Genomic DNA, 24,911 nt, shown 5'->3' with positions numbered 1-24,911 from the left:
AGACTTATGATTGTGAAAGGACACCAGAAGGTTACCTGCTCGGAGCAAGCTTAATCAGAGAAGTTCTTGAAGTAAGTGATATTGGCAACAGAAATGCCACTAAAAAGTCATTGTGATCTGAAAATGCTGTGTTGCCTGTTAGTTTGTGAGGTTCTGAATTCGTTTCTACTTGCGTCCTGTGTCTAAACATAAGTCATCATTAATAAAGTGCATATATATTCCATAATACGTGTGTGCTCAGAGAAAACTTAAAAAAAGAAAGTGTTCTATTTCCTCTTCTGGTATTATGTCTGTTATAAACGATATAACAATTAATGGTTATAACAATGGAATTTTCTTGGCACTTGAATATTGTTATAAGTAGGTTCATCTCTATGTCCATTAAAGCATTTACACCTAAAGCATGTTCTTATATAAGAGCAATAACAGCCCCCCCCTCCCCCCCCCCTTTGGAAAAAACTGGCTCCCTTTGTAAATACAAGTGTCTAGGACATGAAAGGCACAGTAAATTGTCTATAACTCCCCTGTATATTATACATGTTTTTATGACGTGTTTAAACCTTAATAAGTTTCAAGGGATGAAAAAGAACTATTTTGCTCAGTGACATTCTCTGCAATGGCAGTTTATTTTTTTTTATTCATCTTTCTTTACTATGTGTCTTTGTGGTTGTTTTAGGTAAATCCAGCTACAAAGAGCATGGCTATCGAATGCTACTCATCTGGTTGCATGGCCTCCCACCAAACACAAATCCTCTCAAGGAGCTCTTCGAGGCTTTGGTTGCCATTGACAAAAGGGACATTGCTGGTGAGTAGTCTTAGTGAAGCAGTGAAACTTTACAGAGGTCGTCAAAACCAAATTTGTTTGCAAATCACAGCAAGCGTCGAGTCTCTAAGGTCGCTAAGACTAGCACAGGTGGACAGGCAAGTGACTGAGCTCGACATGTATTTACAGGCACCTTTAAAGGGACACGGAAAAGAAACACTTAATCAGTTTAGACTGATAAAGTATTCTTTCATAACTATATTTTCTTAAATTTAATAGCAATAGGTTGATTACTAGAAGAGAAAATTAAGGTCAAACTTGTTTTTTAAATTTGCAGCGAGACACCAGCTCTGGCACATCAGCGTCCCATCAAGGATTTCTAAGTATTTTGTGCGTTTGGGCAGTTATGGCACAGCAAAACTTCTTGAAATTTGCTAGGTTTAGTCTTTGGCTTCTTTAGAGTAGAATGTAGTCCATCTTTACCAACAAATGATTGACTAGACTTAAGCAGATGTCATCAAAATCTAAGCTGTAGTGGCTAGCTGGTGCAGGAAACTTAAGGCAAGATTGGCACCCATCTCCGTCGGCGTCCCTTGGCTTAACAGTGCAAGCACGCTCTTGTCACTGCTTGTGCCAGATTGTCATTGTCTTCTTCCACAGTTGGCTCCGATGCCACTCATCATGCCGGCGTTCCCATAATGCCCATTTCTCTGCGAAGGCGTTGACAGCACTGGCTTACAGCCAGTCAGTCCGGTGGTTTCGGTCTCACATTCTTTGTCTTAATACAGTAGAACCTCGTTCATAAGTTTTAGAAAAAAAAAAACCTTGAGAAAAACGCACTAACCAGGAAAACGTACGATCCGAAGTAACTAAAATATTTGACAGACTCAACTGTTGTTGACATCTACGTAATGCCTGAGACGCGTTTTGCTGTTTTCATATTGCGTGGTGTTTTAAGAGGGCGACGGGAAACCGGCGCGAAATCGAGCTGGTGGGTGACGCCGGATGCCACCGAAGCGAAACGTGATGCTCACATCATGCCACTTGCAGCAGGGAATGGCGGCGCGTTTGGATTATCACCTACTAAAAGCATGCAGTGTGCTAACAATGGCACTACGCACCACGCGCTGTAAAACAGATAGTTGAAGATGTGCATCTCAATTGGTTTGGCAGCGATAGCTGTGAATGCGGTGTGCGACGACCTGGGCAGAGATTTGCTGCTACCGGAATAAGAAACTGTGCGCGCCGTCGTTTTTACGTGAATGGTGGCTATATGCTGTTCTTGATCACACACGCCTCACGTCTTTTCTTGTTCACGTGGGATCTAGCAGCTGGAAAACATATACGATCGCAGTCTGCAGCAGGGAACAGTTGCACGTTTCGGTTACCTCCTATTAAAAGCATGCGCTACACTTCTGACAGAACCACGCGCTGTGAAGTAGATAGGCCAGGATGCTTATCATAATAGGACAGGTGGTGATAGCTGTGAATGCCGCATGCAACGACCCTGGAAAAGATTTGTTGGTACCGAAATGAGAAATTGAGCGTGCACCGGCGTTTTCACGTGAGACGACCGGGCGAGTATTGCGATGAAGCTGACGCGGTCGGCAGCTATATACTTTTCTCGATCGCACGTGCCTCGTGGAGTTTCTTGTTAACATGGGATCTAGCTGCTGGAAAACGTATCATACGTATGATCACAGTTTGGCACCGTACTGAATGTTGGTCCAAAAAATTGTGTTTTCGGGAACATATGAATCGATGAAAATTGAGCGTAACTCTACTGGTTCATGTTTTATGTTTTCGATTGCGAACGTTGGCACTGGGTAAACGTACTTGGTGAAAACATGTCAACGAGGTTCTACTGTATGGTGCGAAATGAAAACACATATCAAGCTTCGCTCAAATTTTGCATTAGAAAGTATCATAATTGTCAGATACCTTTAATATTTTCTGGCTTATTAACAACAGTCTGGCTTATTAACAACATCCTATCAGGGTTACGAAGGTTGTGGGATCGTTCCCCACCTGCGGCAAGTTGGTTTTTCATCCACTTTTATTTCTATTAATTTATTGTTTCTTTATTTCATTTATTAAGAACAAGTAATTTCCCCTATGTTGTTCTTGGTGTCAATGTTTGTTGGCTTCTTATGATGTGACTATCAGGGTAAGAGTGGTTTTTTTTTTGGTATAGTGGAAACGTAATCTAATGACAATGTATTCATTGTTTCTTGCTAGATATAATTTCTGCACTACATGCTGTTTGCATAGTGTCTCTCTACTTAGTCATGCCTCATGTCTTAAATGGGCAGGCCACTGGTATTGCAACTGCAATCCTCAGTTGTGAGCGTCATGTCAAACAATTACTCTATTTTCCATGTATAACCCGTCATCGCGTATAACCCGCACCCCCATTTACAACAGCCCAGAAAGCAAAAAAATATTCTGCATGTTTGACCCATGAAAATAACTGCATACAACAACAATAAAATACTTGTAAAAAGTCTCCGTTCGCAGATGCACGACTCGTTCATGTCGTATCTTTGACCAGCGGCTCCTCCCCCCTCCTCTGCCTCCCTTCTTTGGGACTGCTGATAAAGCTGCATTCACACAACAGACATGATCACGGACGAACCAGTCAAGTGACATGTGATGTGAATCAGGTCATTTTGGAGCTAGCATTCGCACTACAAAGGGTGACAGTGCGGACAAAGCAGCCTTCACATGGGCAACGGCAACAGAGCAAGCGTGACGAAGCCCTATCGCGAAGTACTTTGCGTGGACAGTGGGAGCACTGCGGGCAAAGATGACGTATGTATGATCATGCGATACGTAATCCGCAAGCTCAAATCGCGAATTGCTCCATTGCATGAAAGCTTCATCATCAACTTCTTCTGTGCCAGGACAGCCATTAAGCACAGCTCATCGTGATCAGAGTTCTAGTCTGCCGGCTCTGCATGAACTATTCACTAACTACTAAATGCAAACTGGTGATCTGTAAAGAGGAGGAAAATGGGTGGCCATGGATGGAACAGGGGAGCTTCAAAACAGGGGAGAAGGGGGGGGTTCCCTAGGAGGAGCTTGATGTGAGAGAGTTGGTGTAACATACTTAAGAAAAAACAGCACTACAAAGACTTCTTTTAGTCCGCATCTTTGTGGTGCTGTTTTTTCCCTAGGAAATAACGAAACTAAATGTCGCGGAGCCTGGGCCTTAAAGGGCTCCACACCAGGTGTGGCCATATTGAGCTGACAAGCGCCATGCAAACAATGGGCGTTAACAATCGTGTTTGCTAAGTATTACATCGCTATGCACCACAGAAAGAGCTAAAATTCCGAACCAAACATTGTTTGCCCTTCCCCTCGCGGGTGCTGTGCTCCCAGCCGAAGAGTCGACGCATATTGCACAAGTGTGCCTACGTACATGGCAGTGCTATGATTTCGCTCGTAGTGACATGTGATTTCGAAAATTATTCAAGGCAACATCTGTGATTTCTGCAATCTGTTGCTTCACTATACTTGCGGACGTCTTTCTGTGACTATGAAGGGAAAGCTACTGGGTCGAAGCTTCTGCACATGTGATACCACGCCAAGTAGTCCAGCAGCGCTTGACAGCTCGGAACAGATGCTGAATCGGCGCATCTTCCCCGTGCGACAGTTTCACATTTGCCTAGCCGTGGCAAGAAAAAACTGCAAAATAAGTAAGCTTTTACATTCAGTGGTTTGTTTTGTCTTATTTAACTGTTCCTAATAATATGTCTTCTCTTCCCCAGCTTAAACTAATGATGAAGAAAACGTGGGACTCTTTTCAGAAGCGCTCTCACTTGTGTGCACTTTGCCTCCGTAGCATTTCCTTCATAGCCACAGAAGGTTGGCCACAAATATAGACGAATTAAAGTTTAGAGATAAAACACACAAACCGAATGTCTGCATGTTTATGTTTTACTTCGCACCACAGCAATTAAGAGAGGTGCACTTCTGTTTCGTCTGTTTTTTCTCACGTCGTGCAGTTGTGCGTACAGACAACGAAACTATGTCATTTTCTACTGTGTTCCAGTGCGCGGTCATGTGCTGTGATTCACTTGTGTCTGCCTCAGTATACGTGTAGCACTGACTTATACTGCTAGTCAAGTGTTCTTGTGCACAGCGTGCAAAATCCTGTGCTGTGCGAAACAAGACAAACGCAACAGCTTGTGCGCGACGCCGTCAGCGAAAGGGCATTGCGTAGCAAGAAAGCAAGGGGAAAAAAAAAATGAAGGCAGGGCCCATGATGTATGTGTCATGCGATCCTCAATCTCCGGTATGGGAGAACGCAGGAAAGGAATTTTGCTTGCGGAGGCTAGACAGGGCAAGTGGAGAGAGAGTCTCTCCTGGCAGTGGCGCTCACCACCTGAAATCATGGGTTCGTGGCACTGAAATATTTGTCGGCGATTAATGAACCAATTCGAAAAATTCTTGGGGCAAAAATGAGTGTTTTGCCGCAAGAATTTTGATGAGGGGCCCTTTAAGGGCCCCTCATCATGTAACCCGCACCACCACATGTAACCCGCACCCTGACTTTACTGTTAAATTGCTTGCATTTTTGTTCCTGGTTATATGTGCAAAATACAGTATAGTTACTGGTTTCCATTATCAAAAGCCAGAACATGTGTGTACTACTGATATATTGTACGATGATGACCATAAAAAGTGATAAATTGTAAGCTAGGCAGTACAGGCATTTGCTGCACGTTGCGGTTACTGCAATGTAATAACCCATCATTACATATGTGTTGTCACATTGCTCACAACTCGCAACCACCACCTTCGCACACATTTTCCTGAGTTTCAGCCAAGTCAACCATTTCATGCCATTACCTCACACTAAGAGGTATGAAGTGACAGTGCCACCACATATTCTGTGCAGAAAAAATACGGAAGAAGGCGGAAGAAAATGCATATGGAGCTCGGCGCTTCAGCCCCAGCCGGCTCTGCCATATGTGCTGCCTGCTGTGACTGCCAGGCTGGTGACACCTAGCCCTGACAACATGTGGTCTGTGGTGGAAAAAAAGAATAACTAAAATAGATCTGAAAGAAGTCGGAGGAGAATGCGTGCGGACTGCGTTGGTTCAGCCCTCGCTCGGCTGTGCCACACGCATTGCCTGCTGTGATCGCCAGGCGGGCGCCAGCCCCAACAAGTGCCTACACACCGCCTGTGTTCCTCCTGCTTGCTTTGTCACGATAAAAAATAATGTGCCTCACATCATTGTTCACGGTGGATCAAAAGGGAAGCAAGCAAGCAAACCTCTGCGTGCCAACTTGGCTAATGGTGCAGCAGCGACGACGTTTGTTTCTTGTCGAGACAATTTCAGAGGACCCATGGAGATGAAACAAGGCAAGACTACCTATATACACATGTAACTGTTCTTAAAGGCATGGCCAAATGCAGAAGCTTCCAATGCAGATCGAGTACACCAGGTTTGGAAAAGGTTGATGTAGAAGAGCTTGCGTGCTGCCCAGCAGATTCGTGGGGAGGAACAGTTGGAAAAACAACTTCTGTGTTTCTCAAAGCAACTTGCCTCTGCTGTGGTACGTGTTGACTGTTTTGATGTGTATGCATAAAAGTTGCAAGCACTTAACTGTAACTTCCTCACATGGAGTGCATTCACAGAGTTTTGAAATTCAGCAAAAACAAGTTTTAGAAAATAAATGGACGCTTTCATTGAGATTACTGTTTTAATTACTGTGGTGAGGATTCTTCCTTCACAAGCAGGAAAATGTATTGTCTCCAACTTTCTGAAGCAAAAGAAATTCATCATGAATAAGTTACTCCTCCTAGCTGCTCTCAGAACAAATGTGAAGCACTTTGCCATTCAAATAGTACTCTCAAGGTTTCATTTGCTGGAAGGACTCTGCAGAAAGAAATGCCTGTTTTGTTTAGTCTGGCATAACAAGACAAAGTCCACATTGATGTGAAAACAGAACACAGATTAATGTGCGACATTTATTGAAAAAGCTGGAAAGTACTTATCAGTGCCAGGATGAAGCAGTGGTAGCTGAAGTAAACACTAATTGCATAAAGTAATTATTTTCCAATGATTGAATGCGATAGGATAATGCAATGTCTCACCTGAAGCTTCCTTATGTGCTTGTCTCCAATTATCTGCTCAAGTGTGTAAGGGAAATGCATAAAAATTGGTATGGCACTTGCATCCACAGTTTTGACTTCGTGCAGCACTTAGATTTGCAAAAAGAAGGATCACTTCTATTTATATTTTTCTGCACTTGCAACTTCACAAATATGGATTCAATATTAGCAGACTAGGACATTCAATACTTGTGCAAGGCCGGGATCAGTGGGTTTTTCACTATTGTTTCACTATTTTTGCATTTAAAACACAAATATGAATCATTTCTTAAGTTTGCTAATGTGTATGTAGCTTCATTATTTTTGTTTAGTGTTATTCTACTGTATTGCGAAAATAATAAGTTAGAGGATGTTCCAATATTGGGCATTGATATGCCTACTTGCAGTTAAGCTCTATGTTTCGTCTGTTGTTGGAATTTGTTTTGCTCATTGGCTGCACACAAAATTTAAGTGGCACTTGTATGCCGGCATTTATATACTTGCACTTTGCCTTTGCCAAATTTTGAGGCTTATTATAAATATAAGCAGCTTAACAAATTGATTATGGATGATACTAGTTATTTTTCAAACCAGTTATTTGGCTTCGCCAGTTTGGCCACATCTTGTACACATTCATCTTAGTGACAGATTCCATGTTAGCTGACCTGCTTCTTGTTGCAGCAGGACATTTGAGCATGGTTACTGTCCTTGTGCCAGAGCATAATGGTGACAACTGCAAGTCTGAAGAGCTAACAAAGAAAGAGAAAGAAATTAGCTGTTCTGCAAGTGTCACCTTTTCCACGGTGCCAGCAACCTGACAGTAAAAAAATGGTCCAACACAAGACATCATATTTATTGTGATATGCATGTAGATCAACACAACTGATCAAATCAAGGTAGAAGTCCTGAATTTTACCTTGATCACCCCACTTTCATGAAAATCTATAAATATTCAACCTTACACCTACTTTTCCTTATTTCATTTAGATGGTATCCTGATACATTAAAAATCACTGTGACTGTGGCGTTTTCTAGCAAAGGAATTGCTTTATAAAACTGGGTGCTAGTGAAGCTTTTGCTTAGTGTGTTCCATTTTGTAATAACCTTGCATAGAAGAGGAAGTTTACAGCTGATCCTGAAACTGCTTACTAGGCCAGTATAGTGTAGGGATTCCTTTCACTCAATTTATTCCTTTCTTATCCATAGCTCATGAGTGGTTGACATTAAATGATAACCTAGGCAAAGTGCCACACGAACCACTGATAAAGCACGAAAAGGATAATAATTGGAATAGAATCGTTACATCATCCTGGCCCAGGAGTGCTTTCATGCAAGTGTACACACCTCTTAACATCGGAGCGTCATCTGCTTAGTCTTGCTGCTTGGATCGCACCTTGTAATTTTTGCTACAGTGCCAGATTATTACGAAGAAGAGTACAATTGCCAGACTCGTCATGGGATGAACTCAACTAACCTGGAGTTCAGGTGGCTTGCTCGTTCTGTAATCTGTTTGTGTAAACCCCCTTCTTTTGTGTTCCATGTTTGAATGGAGCGTGATAGCGCCTGTGATAACCAAGCACCTTTTGTCAAGAAACATAACTGCACTAGCGCACGCGGTGGCTGGGACATATCAACAACACAATGCTGTCCTTTGTGATGTCTCCTTTTCTTAATTGCTGTGTACTCAGTGCTGTGTATCATGCCCTTATTTGTTGTTTATTCATTATGGGTGTAATGAAAATGATGGCAGTCATACTTGTGAGAGAAAGATTGCAGTTGCAAATGGCAGCACTGCACGAGCAGCGATCGTAACGGATGAACCCCAGATGCTCAAATGGTTGAAAATAAGTGATAAGACGTTTTACTGTGATGCAAGACTTGCCGAGAACTTATGTTGATTTTTGTTCTTCTGCAAAAGTTTTGCAAACAGCTTTTTTATTTCTTTTTTACCCTTGTGTCTCAAAGTGATCACTCTGTTGAGGTTGCTAATTTCTGTTGCAACACAACAAAATTTGCAAATTTCTCTTATTGCCGTAACTTGCCCATAATTGTAAATTTTAGGAAATGGACATGTTAATAACTTCAAATTAATTTTTTTTTTATCCAGGAGAGGTCGTGCGGCAGTTTCTTCACACTGATTTGTCACCAACCCTTTTAGGTAGCCGTTTCCAAAATCATCACAACTAAGTCTGTGGTTGTCATTTAGTGCTTTACAGATTTTGAAGATCCAAGGATTCAAAACTAGTGAAGTTGCCAAAAACAAGGCTCCTAATTAGTAGCCTGCTGGTGGAACTGTGGACATTACATCTGCTGTATGCAACAAAAGTTATAGGAAAAATTATTGACATCATGGAGTTATTTGATGTTTAGAACTGCTTTTAAAGGTTGCTGCTGAATATTTTATGGCAATCTTAAGCTGTCTACACATTCTAGCAGAGAAAGTAAACAAGCATGTGGATTTGGCAGTTTACATTTTCAAACCCCAAGTAACCCATCACATAAATTGATGCGAGATTTTTTTCGTTGTTGTTGTTCTGCTCTCTTTTTTTCTTAAATAGATAGTTGATAACTGGATAAAGGGATATTGGTTCTGGAAAGGGTTCTTGTGAAATGTTTGCTTATGAGATAGCATGACTTGCTGCATTTAAAACATTACGTGGGATTGTAAATTAAACATGGCTCTATTGACATGCATGGTAAATGAGAGAGAGCTTTGAAAGATTTTCTTGATGCGGCTAAATTGTAGGATTTAAAAATGATGGCTGACTGCATATAAATGGATGACTTTACTAGCATTTATAAGTAGCTCCAGCATTACAAGGTTCTGCAGCTGTTCTTACAGATGGTCAACAAACTAAAGTCTTGTAGCTGCATGCTGTCTATTTCCAGGTCTGGAACTATTCAGGCCAGGCCAAGCAGGAAGAAGGTGCACTCTTAGCAGCTGTGTTAACTGCATCTTGCATGCAGTCCACTATCTACACATACATGTGTTCAGGCTTTGCATCGTACAAGCTAGAGGGCACTGGGCGATGGTTTCTGCATGGTGCACGAAGAGAGAATGTTGATAGCACAGTTTCTAGACGAAAGCTGTTCGACGAGGTATTTGCCTGAGCATTGTTCCGTTACTGACAGGTATCTGTTGAAGGTTCGAGTGTTCTGTTCCTCTAGACTAGATATTTGTATATGACTGAAAACTCGTGAAAGTGCTTAAAGACAAGAGCAAGTATTGGGGAGGCATATATCATTAGCAGGTTGCTTAGACATGCTGGCACATTGCACACATAGATTGTGACCTAGACCTACTGCAGCCAAGCATCTAGAAGACTTGGCAATCGACAGTGGCGGTGTTTATAAGAGACTGGTACTGAATGCAGCTATCTGCAAACGTATTGTTCACGATGTAGGCCATCTGCTCGGAAAGATACCCACATGCTCCTGCACGAGCTTTTCACAACGAGACTTCTGTAATAGGGCCACCCTTGCTCCATGTTTTGTCACCTCTTGGTGCATGGAAATCCACAGCCTACTTTAAATCTTCTACGTGTTGCAAGTACCCAGTGCCATTTTTTTTTTCTTTGCTATAGTGATAGCCTTCTCTTACATTAAAAGGCTATGTTTACAGGGGTACATGTCTACCTTCTGCTGTTGCCGAGAATTTAAAATTTTGTGCCACAGTCTCACTGTCTTCCTTTGGAGCAAGTTGTATGAAGTGTTCAACAACGACAATCACACCTGGTGGATTACAGTAAACATGGTTGGAAGTCACTAGAACCTTGAAAGACTGTTTTGCGAGAGCGACTCGTGCAAGGTGTACCCACAGCAATTTTTGTCATCGTGAATGTTTCCTTCTGTGTAGTCTTGGGCCATTCTATCTGTACTCCATCTGACTAATTGGCCTAACAAACAAAGGCAAGTCTGTTGAGAGCTTTCTCTTACTACAGATCAAATAAAGCCATCTATGTTTAATGTGATTCATGCAAGCTTATTTTGTTTAATACTACAATTCAGGCACAAAAGGTCTGTTGCTTTTTGCTGGTCTTGATTAAATGTTTAATTTTTTTCCTTCAGCTCTCCTGAAAGGATTCTCATTTGGCACTAGCTGCAATTTTTAATTTCCAATCACGGATATTGGGGGACAGGCATGTCACCTTCGCCATTTTTGCATTTCTGTTTTCTTGACGCATTTATTCCGTGATGGATGTCAATAAACAAAGCAACACTGCCCAAGTCTACACGACCCTGTAGGGAACAGGAGCGAGCTACCTGTTACACATTGTACACTTGGTTAATAGGTGCAGATGACGCCATCTCCATTAAGCTGGCATGACTTGTGAGGAGCTCTTTTAATCATGCCACTTCTGGAACTACACTTTGAAATCCAGGCATGCTTACGGCCTCAGTACATGGGGCTTAGTTGACTGACACACCACTAATGAAAAGTACAACACTGCTTCAATACATTGTCGCCTATTGCCTACAAGAGTCCTTGAGATGAAAAATCTAGCTCAAGAACAATGCCAATTCCAAATACTGTTATTTTGCAGCTTTTTCATTTTCTTAATACTGTTCTGAAAAAGAAAATTGGCATGTCTGTTATTTTTGTTGTCTGCAAGTGATGTGACAATTGGCACATGGTTCCCTTTCTGCCAGTTACTGTGTCTGGATTTCGAAACAAGATGTATGGCGAGTTTCACTAGTGGTATGAATAAGGAGCTTTGAGAATTGCAAGATGGTCACATGACTATCTGCCACTTCCACATTGGCTCTCACACATCATGGCCGCAATGATGAAGTATAGTGCTCCTAATTGGCATTTTGTGGACGTCTTGAATGTGCGCCCCATTACCTATTTTTGTGTGCAAATGCATTTACAGTTAATGGGTGTTTCATGTGTCGTTTCTTGGCTATGCTGTTTGGCACCTGTTATTCTATAACTTGTGTGTAAGGCTCTCTGCAAAACTAGCCTTCTCCAAACTCATCTTTCAAGTCAGCCATGAAGTGTCGCTGCATTTTTTTCTTCTTCTTGCCTGTTCATGCACATCTCTGAACCTGTTGCATCAAGTTGGTGTGATGATTATGCTATGACCTGGAAACCTTGTCAGTGATGTTTCTCTGTTGTTGGCTGTTGCTGTACCATGCTTGCACGTGCAGTCTGCATACAACTAATGTTTACAGGTCAACATAAATGTTAACCTATGTGTACATAATAGGAAAAATTTTCATTTACAAGTTTCTCACGTGGTTTGTAATTAAAGATAGCAGAAAGCTAACGAACTGTTTCTTTTGCGGTGACTTACTTGGGCGTGTAAGACGGCCTCTTTTGCCATTATGACAACTTTAACAGCTTTTCTTTCACGCTCGCGTGAAGAAAGGTGCAGCACAATACATCCAATAATTGGCTGTATATTTCAACCTCTTCAGATGTACACTTCATTGTATAATCTCTCACACCACACAATGTTTGAAAGCACACAGTTGCAATTATTTATGGCATTAATTTGCAATGAATCGACAAATACACGTCTGACTAGATACCAGAATTGTTTGAAAAGACCGACATGCTGGAACACATTGCCAATTCCACATTTCGTACACCATCTATGCATAGTTCACAATAGTGTACATCAAAGCAAATGTGCAAACATTGAATACAGCCAGTCCTCTTCCTTTTCTTTCCCCCTTATTTTGTTCAAGTTTGCACCAAACAGAAAAGAATAAAAGAGTCAACACTATAACTCCCATGAAAGATGCCGCCGCTACATTCCTGAGGGAGGAGAAGCATACTGAATTGAACATTTGAGTACGACTGAGCCAGTAAGTTTTGTGACCTAGAAAACATTTGTGGAGCATTGTGAAAATACGCGCAGGCAACAGCGAATATGTATCGTGACAAATGCAATGGCACAAGTCCACCGAGTAGGAGTAGAAGTTGCACCAGAAAGTAAGCAAATTATAAGCTGCTGAATTTGTCAACTAACTTTGCAAGACAGAAGGCCAAGAGCAGATAATTTGTTTCACAGGTCATTCTCTTTTGTATGCCTTTTATCAGGGATTGTATATATATTTTTTTCGTGTCTTACATTTTTCTTAAGCACCAAGCCATCACAAAAATATGATGCCACTTCCTTCTGCCAGACTGAACTTGATAAATGAACTGCTACAAATGTTTTAGCAACACTACTGAAGATGCATACTAAATGCGCTTTATTTCGCGCTTTCAGTACACTTAAGAATTAGAGTGGTGGAGTGAATACTGGTTGGCTGAAACTCGTAGGCGTTTCTTCTGCTCCTGCTGCTTGAGGCTGCTGCTCGTTTTCAGATAGCAACTTGAATCATACTGTCAATGGATTTGTGCCAACAGTGTCTAAAGCATTCACACTTTCAAAATAACCAATGGTCTAACCACTGTAAAAAACCTAGCCACAAGCAGCGCCACAGAGCACGTCGCAATGCAGCAACACCCCACTACAGCCACCCAACAAGTCCATCCCTGTCCGTCCCTTTTGCGATAGACAAAAATTCGTGCAGTGCAACAGCAAACTTACACGCGCCTCTGAGTTAAGAAACACACTTTCAGGCACACATGCACACACTTTACAATAAAAAGAGAGCTCCTGCACATTAAAACAGAGTCCACGATACTGGAATGCAACATCATATGGTTCTAACCACAGCCTTGCATCACTTAATGTCTTACAAAAATAACACCTCCAGTAGCTATAGGAGGTGTGCACGAAAGTGCAATGATGCAGTAGCGCAGCAGCCTTTTTCGATTAGTCCTCCCACTATTACCAAAAAAATAATAATAAAGATAAGAACATGAAAGGTATGTGCGTTGTTAATAGGTGCTCAGCAACTGCACAGCCTTTTGACAACAAAAGCTCATAAAAAGAAAAAGAAACAGGTGAACACATGAAAAAGTTCATACACTTGGTTGTGACACGGTTCAGCGTTACAAAGTCTCGACAACACATGCAGGCACAGAAAAAAAAAAAAGTTAAGCGGAAGGTGCAGGAACCAAACAATGTTCAAGCAGTGTCCAAATAGTAAAAGTAGTGCGCCATGCAAACATGAGCCGACTCGGCTGCTTGAGCTGAGCAGCAACTTCTGGCCGATAATGCCGTGACATGACACAACAGCAACCATCACAATTTCTTGCATGTAAAAGAGAGTACTTGCACACGCTTTGATATAGAATGTGCGTCCTGCAGGTGGCAGAAGCAAAGACTTGTGCGAGTATGGTGTGTGTGAAATCAACGATGCAGCCAACAGTAACCGGAAGCTACTACCACAAACAGCAAAAGACAGGCGAGGCAGTGGCCTGCACTGCTACCCTCGGTACTGTGCTGGAAAGATATTAAGGCAATTAAATCAGTGCTCCCTCACAACTGTCCTTTAACTTCATTTTCCTTTACCCCCCCTTTTTTTTGGCACTTGGTAAGTCACTTGTTGCGAACACACAACACAACCACCTGCACTACTATTCCCAAAGCACAAAACGGAAGAAGATCAGAAGCTGTATACTATGACAGCCTAGAACACAATGCCAACATATAATATTGCACTTCATAACACATCAAAATGATTTCAACATAAGCGATTTCCAGTTGAAAGCAGCTCACAAAATCAAACATTGGGAAGTTTATGAGTTCTCCTGAAACGAGAGAACTTCCTGCCTTTTGAAATTCTTGCAGTGCCTGCTTAAGAACAGCAAGTGAGGCCTCTTGGTAGAAGCGCAACTCAAGTTTAAGCAAACCTAGCCAGTATTGGTTAAGCAGGAGCCAGACACAATTCAGCACACATATTATTAAACTGAAAAGCGTTAACACTTTCCCCCATGCTGACATCTTGTTCTTACTACGATTTGTGCATGTCCAAATTCAGTTTATAACATTGCGCTCAAGATGGGTTGTAACCTAGACATGGGGCAAATGCAAAAGAACTAAAATGTAAAATAATTCGGTCACTGAGTCAGCTCGTCCATAACCAGAACATGTCACCATTTACATTTCTATGAGCATTCAAAACCTAAAAAGATGTTTAAAAAGGCTTAAGATGTCCTACACAACTTCAACATAACATGTTACAGCACAATTGAAACAACGGCACCCAGGTAAAAAAGAAAAGTTCCGTTACAGTAATGCCAACAAAAATAGATGCTTGGAGTATATGCAAAAAAGCTGCTAAAAGTTGCTCTTAAAAACTACCTTGGGAAGCCCAAAATGAATAACAGCTATGCCTTCAATCCCACAGCCGCCTGCAAGGGCTTCAAGGCGCTTCATGTTCCAGCCCTCTTAGTTAAGCCTTTTACTGCGGGGGAGTTGCAACTTCGCTCCCCACATTTGTGATGTTTTTCTGCTCACTGATGCCTTTGTGACGCACATGTGGCACATTCTGTATAGGTTTTGCTTTGCTGCTCTGCCATCCCCTCGGCCTGGTGTCACGCACTCTTGCACCAACAAGTGGTGGCTCGACCTCGGACACTCTCGATCTGATGAGCCACTCTTTTCCGAAACCTGTTGAAGAAACAAGACGGGCATAAAGGAAGGAAAAAGACGGGGGAGGGAGTAAAACGTCAGGCAGCTAGCTAGTCTAGGCAAGGAAACCTGCTCCGGCAATGCCCCTCCTTTTACATTTGGGGAACATCTGCGTGATATCTCTTGCGCAATTGGTCCTACATGGTTGCCGGACCTTATAAGGAATTATATGGAGAATGGAAGCTATTAGTGCCATCATAATGTCAATCAGCCAAAACATCCCGCTCTCTACATTTACTCTCCCTTCTACTCCCCGCGGCTAGAAATTATCACTTGCCTATCACGTGACGAGGGCCTATTTTCCATGAGCCTTTCCTTTATATATTTTTTATGAATAGGCTTAAAAATTGTCATGTGAAACTCTTTACTGGTTATGTTTACTTCTTCCATGTACTGAAGGGACACAAGTGAGAAATGTTACGCTAAAGGAAAATATTAAGTATATCTAGATTGAAACACTAATCTTCTGCAATAATTAATTTGTCATTTGTAGCGAGAGCAGACCTTTCGTAAGCAAGAAAATGACAAAAAAAGAAATCGGAGTGGTGCCATCTGTCATGGAGTATGGTACCTCTCTTGTGCGACGTGTGGTGTGATGATATTGTACAAATGAAGACCAGGCAGCAGAAGAAAGTGTCTGCACTATGCACAGCAAGAGAGGGAGTGGCAAGGCAAGCGGGAGGTTCAAAGAATGCTGTCGATGAGAGTTGAGAGAGGAGTGACTGATTCACAGATGGCGGTAGAGGTACTGATTGGGAAATTACATCAAGACTTCAATTTGGCAGTGACTAAAATTGAGGAGTGGCATCAGGATGTTCGGTGGAAGTTTTGTATGCAACAAAGTCGTATAATGGTGCCCAGAAAATGATAAGAGACTTTTAGACAGATAAGCTATCAACCTAACTCAATTTTATATTTTCTTTTAGTGTCCCTTAAAGAAACAGAAAACGCTGAATTAATCTACACTGTTAGATTGCCCTTCTATGAACAGTGCAACTTTTGTTATTTGCCAATAGTTGATCTAGCTGCGGAGAAAACTGTGAGTCAAGGAACCACGCAATTTTTATGCAGTTTAAGTTGTCCCTGATGAACAGAATATTACAAGCAAGAATTCCATATTGTCAGAGGTTATGCTCTGCAGTTGCCACCATAACATGCTCAATATTAAGGCGTAAAGCTGTTCTTGGTCACTTTAACAAAATGAATGAATGAAAGTCAGAGGGTGACACAGAGAGGTCGCCATACTCTGCCAAATAGCGCTGACAGAGTTGTATAAAGGTGTAAGCACTAGTAACGAGACTGACTCCTGCTGATAAATAAGAATTAAACTGCACATTGAATGAACCAAAAATTATAAAGAGGTAGCGCACTAGTAGCAGGACTAGCTCTTTGTTCGATAAATGAGAATTAAACGGCACATAACATTTTCAACACAAAAATGACCCAAAACAGGGAGACATGTTGTCACATTAACATATACTGGCACAGTGGATTGGGCATAAATTGCTACTAATAAAGGAAACTTTGGGCTCTATTTTCCCTGATAGTAATGAAACCAAATACACCTGATAGCCAAATAAGCTGATAGTAATGAAACCAAATAAAATGAAACTAGTATTGACAACATACTTCACAAGTTTCAATTGATTTCCTGTTGCTCTTATCCCCTTGTAGGGCAACATTGGGAGGAGAGAGGGAGGGGTGTTTGAGATTTACATACTGCAAGTTCTGTTCTGACTTTTTTTTTTGTTAAACCAAATCACACAATCGTGTGCCATTAGTGTCTATACAAATACATTTCAAAAAATGTGCTCAAGGCTTAAATGTGACAAGCCTTCTTTGAATTTCAAAGTGACAGTTTTCTTAAGCAAATAGAATCATTAAACATTGTAATCTACAAGCCCTACATTCTCTAAAGAATTACCCGATAGCAACAAAATATAGTGTAGACGCTTGTTACGGTGTTGTAACTGAACTATTCAAGTTTTATACAAACCCATCACATGTTTAAAGAAGATTGTTCTCTTGCACCCTGTTCCCATTGATTCTAGGATACATACTAACACAACCACATTGGCCACTCTTTATCTGCTTGGTCATTATATTCACTATTGAGTACAGCAAAAAAAAAAAAAAAATATGGTGCAACCACATCAAATACAAGGCACAGGCAGCCCAAGGGACATCACCAGGCCAGGGGCAGTGGATGCTGACTGGCTAAGACAGTAGGCAGAATGCCTATCACTCCAGTAAGGGTTTGCATGGGACACAGCATTACATAAAACAGTGAAGGTATCCCCGGAAGTGATCAATCAAAATTGCAATCGGAGCATGGTTACTTCTGCAACCTGTCCAGATCAAGCACTTTTAGTTTAGCATCTGTCTTGTCTACATCAGCTAGCAATTGAGTGAAACCACAGACTCCAGTATTGTTTTCCTTACAGAACAGACCAAGTTCCCAGTGCAAGACTTACCATTCAGTGGGTTGGTCCTACATCATTGGTCTCAGTGACTGCCCTTGGGCTATGTTGTCTTGTGGAAGATCTCTTCATCATCTTCATCATCTTCCTCCATACCATCACTGCGGGTCAATGCCACCTTCTCAGCCTCCACCTCAAAGCGGGCTCTGGGTCAGCAGGACAAGGAATGTTGCAAGATTACACAAAAACACTGGTTACTGATATATAATCTTTAGAAAAACAAACTTCAAAGCCCCCAGAAACTGCAACAACAGGGGTGATTACAAGTGAGCGTTTCTGAATTGATAATTTGCATTGTGCAAGCTGGTTGCCCTTCAAGGCTTCTTTCAAACCAAAGCTTCTTGTCAACAAATTGAATTTTCATTTCAAGCACAAAGCACTCTCAGCCAGATTGAAAACATAAGCATAGAGGTGCTGGCTCAGTGTCATGTAGCTAAAATCACGATTTCTTTTTCTTCAGAAATTCTCAAAATTGATTCTGCTGCAGACGGTCAAGCTTTCCTGCACATGTCCTTAAGGCCATGAAATGTGGAGCCATGCCTATATTTCGTTTATTTCGCTGCTCACAAAGCAACAAGGCCTCCATTAATTATCCAATCAGAAGAGTATTTTCCAAATACAAAAGGCAATACACACTATGCACTAAGAGTGCATAGCATGTGTGTTTGCATACATTTGCACATGTGTATGCACGTATGTGCACACATCTTTCTTGCCTTCCTGTGTTTGTTGTTTCACACTTGTTCCAGTCAGCAACACAGCAGACCACTTGTTACAGAGTGTAAAAGCTATATTTTGATTTTCGACTCTTATTCAAGTTACACAGCTCAGTTCCAGTTTGCTCAAAGGCCGTTAAAAGTGTGCACAAACCAGTTCTTTAGCTGTGTGTTGTCACATGAAAGTGAATAATCTTGCGTGAAGCTGGTTAAAATAAGTTTGCACATGCACTTCATCAGCATCATCATCATCAGCCTATTTTATGTCCACTGCACGATGAAGGCCTCTAATTACCCCTGTCCTGCACCAACTGATTCCAACTATCACACGCAAATTTCCTCATTTCGTTGCACCACCTAGTCTTCTGCCGTCCTCTATTGCGGTTCCCTTCTCTTGGTACCCATTCTGTCACCCTAATGGTCCAACGGTTATCTAATCTGTGCATTACATGACCTGCCCAGCACCATTTTTTTCCCTTAATGTCAATTACAATGTCGTCTATACCCGTTTGCTCTCTGATCCAAACCGCTCTCTTTCTGTCTCTTAAAGTTATGCCTAGCATTCTTCGTTCTATCACTCTTTGCGCGGTCTTTAACTTGTTCTCAAGCTTCTTAGTTAGTCTCCAAAGCTCTGCCCCATATGTCAGCACCGGTAAAATGCACTGATTGTACCTTCCCTTTCAATGATAATGGTAAGCTTCCAGTCAGGAGCTCACGATGTTTGCCATATGCCACCCAACCCATTTTTATTCTTCTGTGAATTTCCTTCTCATGGTCAGGGCTCCCTGTGATTAGTTGACCTAGGTAAACGTACTCCTTCACAGACTCTAGAGGCTGACTTGTGATCCTGAACTCTTGTTCCCTTGCCCGGTTATTCATCATTACATTAGTCTTCTGCATATTAATCTTCAACCCCACTCTTACACTCTCCCTGCTAAGTTCTTCAATCATTCGTTGTAACTAGTCTGCAATGCCTGCACATGCACTTATGTGTTGTTAAAATGCAATTAATGTTGATGCAATTTCGTGACTCAGCACAAAAATGTATTTACTCCATGCCAACACAGACTCTCATCTGACACTGAAAATTAGAGTATGTTGGATCATAAGCCGGTGAAGCAACTAAGAACGAGAATGATAATTATGAAACATGCAATTAAGAATGTGCTTGAACATTTGCTCATTATTAACGCAACCATGATTTAAGTTGGCACATGCAATACTAAAAGGCACCTAATCTAATCAGCTCAGATCCGTTTGCTGTCTTACATGTCTAAATTCTTAAGTCTACAGTATGAGACCTATTTATGCAGTATAAACTTGAGGAATGGTTGCTCATGGTATTCAAAAGATTTATCAGTCACCACAGCAATGCAGACAAAGAGAGGTGTGTCTATGTTAATCACACTTAATTGAAATGTGGTTTTAAAGAATTACATGATGATGTAGCTGAATTACTGTTTACGAAATCCCCAAAGCTGGGCAAACCGAGCCACAATGGTTGCCACAGGCTAGATAAATTCTAACCATTAGGGTTTCACAAATTCTCCGTACATATGCATTTTTGCATTCTGCTTCGATCATTACGCAAGTCATAGCCATGAGCAAACAGAACATCACAGCCAACAAAGTATTGCCCCATGAAAAAGGGAACTATGGCACAATGTGCAGATTCCTAGCTGGGCTGACTTACAAGCTGCATGCATACCTTTTCTAAGAACAATTTCAATTTCAATATTTCAAGCCTATATATAAATAACTATGGATTTTATCTTGCGTTCGCTAGCATCAGTTGTACACATGGGCTAAAATTTTCCAAGCTTGGCACAGTGCCGAAAAAGAAAAAGAAATACAATTTTTATCCCTGTGCACAGCACCTCGCAAAAGCATGGGCAGTGATAGACAAAGACAGCCCTCCAGGAAATGTGAAGCAGGCATCATGCAACGAAGAGTGTCGGTTCACGTGAGGAGGCCATCTGCCTTTATCAACACGCAGCGGTTATGCTGAGCACACATGCTGTAATTCACTTGCATTGACTGAAGGACATGAGCCCGACACCACGCTCAAAGCATGAGTCCCAATGGCTCCATAGTGATTACATGCCAACAACACATAATATGACCAACAATGGTCGAACAAGAGATGCCACTAAAGCCAACATTCTAGCAAAAACACTTATCCTTGCATCCTGATGAAGACAAGTCCCTTTGTAGAAATGTTGCCTCCAGTGACATCCTTTGTTTGACTACTATTGTTCACTTTGTTCTGCCTGTGACATTACGTGTTGCATGCCACACAACACATTCGTAAAGCTGCCCCATTCTCCAACAATGGTTTTCTCCAGTAGGCACTATGACATAGTGGTGCGAATGGCATATGTACAGTTGCGAGCAAGTCGAGAGACCATGACGTCAGCGAAAAAGTAAAATTTATTCTAGCGCAGCCGTGCAACCTTGAATTGTCTGAAGAAGTGCATTGGTTGAACAGTTGCATGTAGGCTGTAGCACTTGATTCCAGCCTACATGCCTAAGCCATGACAAAAAACTCGAGACTCCTGCTTGCAACTGTACTTAGTGTGAACTTCTTTCAAAAGTGCTACTGCCATCTTACTTTAAGAAAGCTGGCGCAACTGTTATGGCAGACGATGACAGTTCTTGAGGGGGAAGAAGGGAAGGAGACTTCAGCTTCTAATGTAAGAAAACTTGCCTATCAGCATTTTTTAGGGATCCTGAGAGGCGCGTGTAGCCATTGCCTGCTCGGCGCAGTTGTGCCAAGGCAGACTTGCGGAAGCAAGTGCCTGTGGAGCCGCTCGATGAGGACCACTCGAGCAGGCCAAACAACACAAAGAACATCACCACTGCTCCCACACAAATGACCACCACTGTCATGGTGACACGCTGCACCGAGAGGTTGTAGGTGTTGGTGATACCGTCTCGCACCAGCCACGAGGTGCTTCGCAGCTGCTCGGCTCCTGTCAAACATTTTCCTGTAAGAGAATGTGTGGCACAGGAAGATGTCCATCAATGATCAGGGAAGAGAGCCACTGCTGTTGCGAGTAGAAGGATCTTTTGTCATTGTTCAAGTCGCAGTTCGTATTTGGCTTTGGTATTATTTATGCATAAAAGTTGAACGTCTAAGCAAGAACTCAGAAAAGAAAATTTTAAGGAAAAGTGTGGCTAAAGTGGAATCTTGTTGATACGATTCTGCGTAATATGTTTTTCAGGATGCTGTTCTTTCTTTCTTTTCTGCCCAATGTCCTATAGGAACAACTTATTTTCATATGATCAATGCAATTGCATTTTCACCTGAAATTGGATAGTACGACTGCAGAAGTGGGCTTTTATGGGTATTTCTAAAACTCGTAGCTTTATATATCAGTGTACTAGCTTAAATAACATTCCCACGACTCACGAATGTGTTACACGCCTGCAGCAGTGCAGATTCTACAGCAGCAGTGCGGAGAAATCACCACTGGGAGAGAGCCACTGCCACACCATTGATTCAAATCGGGTGGATTATTATTATTATTATTATTATTATTATTACAATGATGATTTTATCAGCGAGGATGCGAAGAACATGACAATAATGAAGGTGGCTGTTGGTGTACAAGAGCACATTACGACCGCTAGTACATTCTTGTGTGATCGACTGGGAAGACATTTCTCTATGGTGTGGTTTCCTTATTCTTTTTATGGACAACTTTTTTATGGACATTGAAAAGAAGAAAGTTCAGCACAAACTGGCAAGCCATTTGAACGTTGCTGAAAAAAAGTGAGTTGGCTTCGGTTCATGTGGCGTCGAGTGATGCTGCTCCACATAATGTCTTATGCGGAGCAGTATCACTCAAGGTGGAGAAAGTATAATGAAAGGGAAAAATAATGTTTCCCTTTCATGATACGTGCTCCAGGTTGCGGGATTCCGCAGAACTGATTTGCCGTATCCTGTGTCCCTGTGCTTCAAGTTGCTGATTAATTAGCCCTCGCACTGCGATCTGCAGACCTCCTGGTTACCTCATATGTGGATCCCAGACCAGGATGAATTTTACTCCAACTGTGAAGGTTTTTTTTCTGAGAAACCCGTATTGGTTTTCTTTGTAGCTTCGTGTTACATTTGGGTGGACAATTTCTCCCTTTCTTGCTATTTGCATTACAACGCTCCTCTAGAGTAGCTAAGCATCTAAAGGGTCCCTGAACCACTTTTTATCAAAGTGGAGAAAAGCATTCGAAATGAAAATAGGCTATTTCAGAAATACTTTGCCTCAAAAAGTACTTCAATGTGTTCAGCACAAGTGGAGTTACTGGCAATCAAACACGGCCTCCGCTGTGCTCCCATTCCTTCTTCAATGCCTTGCACTGCGAAGGCTACAGTGCAGTGGGGTGTGCCCACAACAATCCACCTTTTAAAGGTCACCGTGGCGTGCAGTGCAAATTTAATTTTGGATGTTAATTAACGTAGACGCCACGACTTCTGCCTTTGGTGCCTACGATGTGCTAAACACAAGCCAAACGCGGTTGTTCTCAGCAAGCCGCAGTGCGCTTAGCCAGCGGACTCGTTGCAGCACCCTGCGGCGGCTGCAGTTCCTACGCCATGTAGCCAACCGCAGCTTCTTGTCAGCTATCGGCCAATAGCAGCCGTCTAAGAGAATGACAAAATAAAGCATCCGATGACAAAACAAAGTGTCCAGAAGAGAGTGAGGACAGGGCCTTCTATTGAAAAGAGAGTGTTTGAGAGAAAGGTGACTTCGCAATCCGCTTGCGAGCTCCATGCACCACGTATGACAGCAACACTTGGCTGAGATGTTCACAGCAGCATATTCTATTTGCGGACTATGTTATTTCACCAAGCCTAAGAGCTGGTTCAGGGCCCCTTTAACATTCAGGACTAGTACAATTTATCTGAGAACTTTTTGCACATTACATGATGACTGTATGATACCCTGTATATGAAGGGGATCAGCCATTCATTAGGAGCCACGCCACTCACTGGTAATATTGTCGCATACACAGCAGTTCTTGGTCGCCTCATGAGCCACCTTGGCACCTTGGCAACATGGTAGACAGCGCCACGTGACAGGGTCCAGGCTCAGGTCCCCAAGGCAGGTCAAGCATTGATCCTCACCAGGACCATGACAGGAATAGCATGGTGGCTTGCACTTCACACATTTCTGTTCGTGGGTAATGCAGCAGCACAATTTTTATTCGTTCGATTTGATCCTTTCTTTTGTCGCTGTTGAAGCAGTGAAACTCCTAATGTCTTGCCTAAGTACAAATACAGCATACAAAATCAAAATACAATCAAACCTGATGTATAACAAAGTTGAGGTTGCTATGTTGCAGCAGTGAAAATTCAGATGCCTAAAACTGTCCCAGTGGTTAGCATCTTGTCAGTAAAAATTTTGAAGACAGTCCCACAAGAAAATCAACCAATATTTATGGGATCAAAATAACTGCCATGTGCTGTAGAGATCGCACTGAATGTAGTGAAGCTACTGTGTGGACTGCGCCTACCGCGGGCGCCCACCGTCACACGGTGCCGTGCACACACTTGTACCCTCATTACTATTACGGCTCACCAATGCTAGGCTACCATTTTGTTAGCTTATAAGTATGCAGCAAGTTGCAAGGCTAAGGTCATCATAATGTTGCTATCAATATTAGTTTGTGGAACAATGCCACGGTCTGACACCAAGGCAACGTGTGCTCTTATAGTCATTGCTGAGGTTTGCTGAGGTTTTTTTTTTTTTTTCCTTTAAATTACCATCTGTCATGGCGCTCTTTGGCCATAAGTGGCCCTTGCGCCATTAAAAACCACATATCATCATCATCATCATCATCATCGAGGTGCTGTAAGCTTGCTTCCACTTGGTATTTTCCTGATACAACTGGCCGCTAATGCATTTGGAAGCATATTCATGAGACTGTGAACACAAGTGGGGCATGCCCAGCACAGTTTTTGTACCAGCACAATAGATGGCAAAGCAGGGTGCTCTGTCCTCCACCTTGACAGTAAGCATTTTTTGCTGCCCACTGGCAATTTTTGCGTGCTAAAGGAAACATATACATGATGAATTCACTGATAGAGGTTGCTTTTCTTTTCTTTCACTTGTCACAAAGGCTCCATGTACACAAATGCAGTGCACACAGACCATTAAATCCAAATTTTATAACAAAATTGCTTTAATAAAATGCCAAAATAATGCGTGGTGCTCAATCAACTTCTGATTGGGAAATGAAAAAGATTCACGATGTCACAGATTTTATTAAATCCGAGTTTTGTTATATTGACTGAGGCAACACACTTGAATGCCA

The 24,911-nt window shown here is 42.0% G+C and overlaps 2 protein-coding genes across 3 annotated transcripts in view; one reads left to right on the top strand and one right to left on the bottom strand.

The window, feature by feature from the left end:
* Positions 1-12,136, top strand: part of LOC126541611 (uncharacterized) — a 113,404-nt gene extending 101,268 nt beyond the window's left edge. For both annotated transcript variants that reach the window (XM_055076782.2, XM_050188456.3), the window contains exons 14-15: positions 677-805; positions 5,667-12,136. In XM_055076782.2, coding sequence (XP_054932757.1) covers positions 677-805; positions 5,667-5,755 — 218 coding nt within the window. In that variant the 3' untranslated portion in view covers positions 5,756-12,136. The remainder of the gene's footprint in view (positions 1-676; positions 806-5,666) is intronic.
* A 117-nt stretch (positions 12,137-12,253) lies between these two features.
* Positions 12,254-24,911, bottom strand: part of LOC126541601 (furin-like) — a 73,242-nt gene continuing 60,584 nt past the window's right edge. The window contains exons 22-25 of the mRNA XM_050188432.3: positions 23,587-23,767; positions 21,307-21,586; positions 17,878-18,029; positions 12,254-15,382 (exon numbers count right to left, since the gene is read on the bottom strand). Of these exons, the coding sequence (XP_050044389.1) occupies positions 17,927-18,029; positions 21,307-21,586; positions 23,587-23,767 (564 nt within the window). The 3' untranslated portion in view covers positions 12,254-15,382; positions 17,878-17,926. The remainder of the gene's footprint in view (positions 15,383-17,877; positions 18,030-21,306; positions 21,587-23,586; positions 23,768-24,911) is intronic.

Source organism: Dermacentor andersoni, chromosome 2 (genome assembly GCF_023375885.2).
Source record: "Dermacentor andersoni chromosome 2, qqDerAnde1_hic_scaffold, whole genome shotgun sequence".
NCBI classification, from domain to species: Eukaryota; Metazoa; Arthropoda; class Arachnida; order Ixodida; family Ixodidae; genus Dermacentor; species Dermacentor andersoni.
Note: the sequence above shows the minus strand (reverse complement) of the source record. Positions and strands in the feature narration are given on the sequence as shown.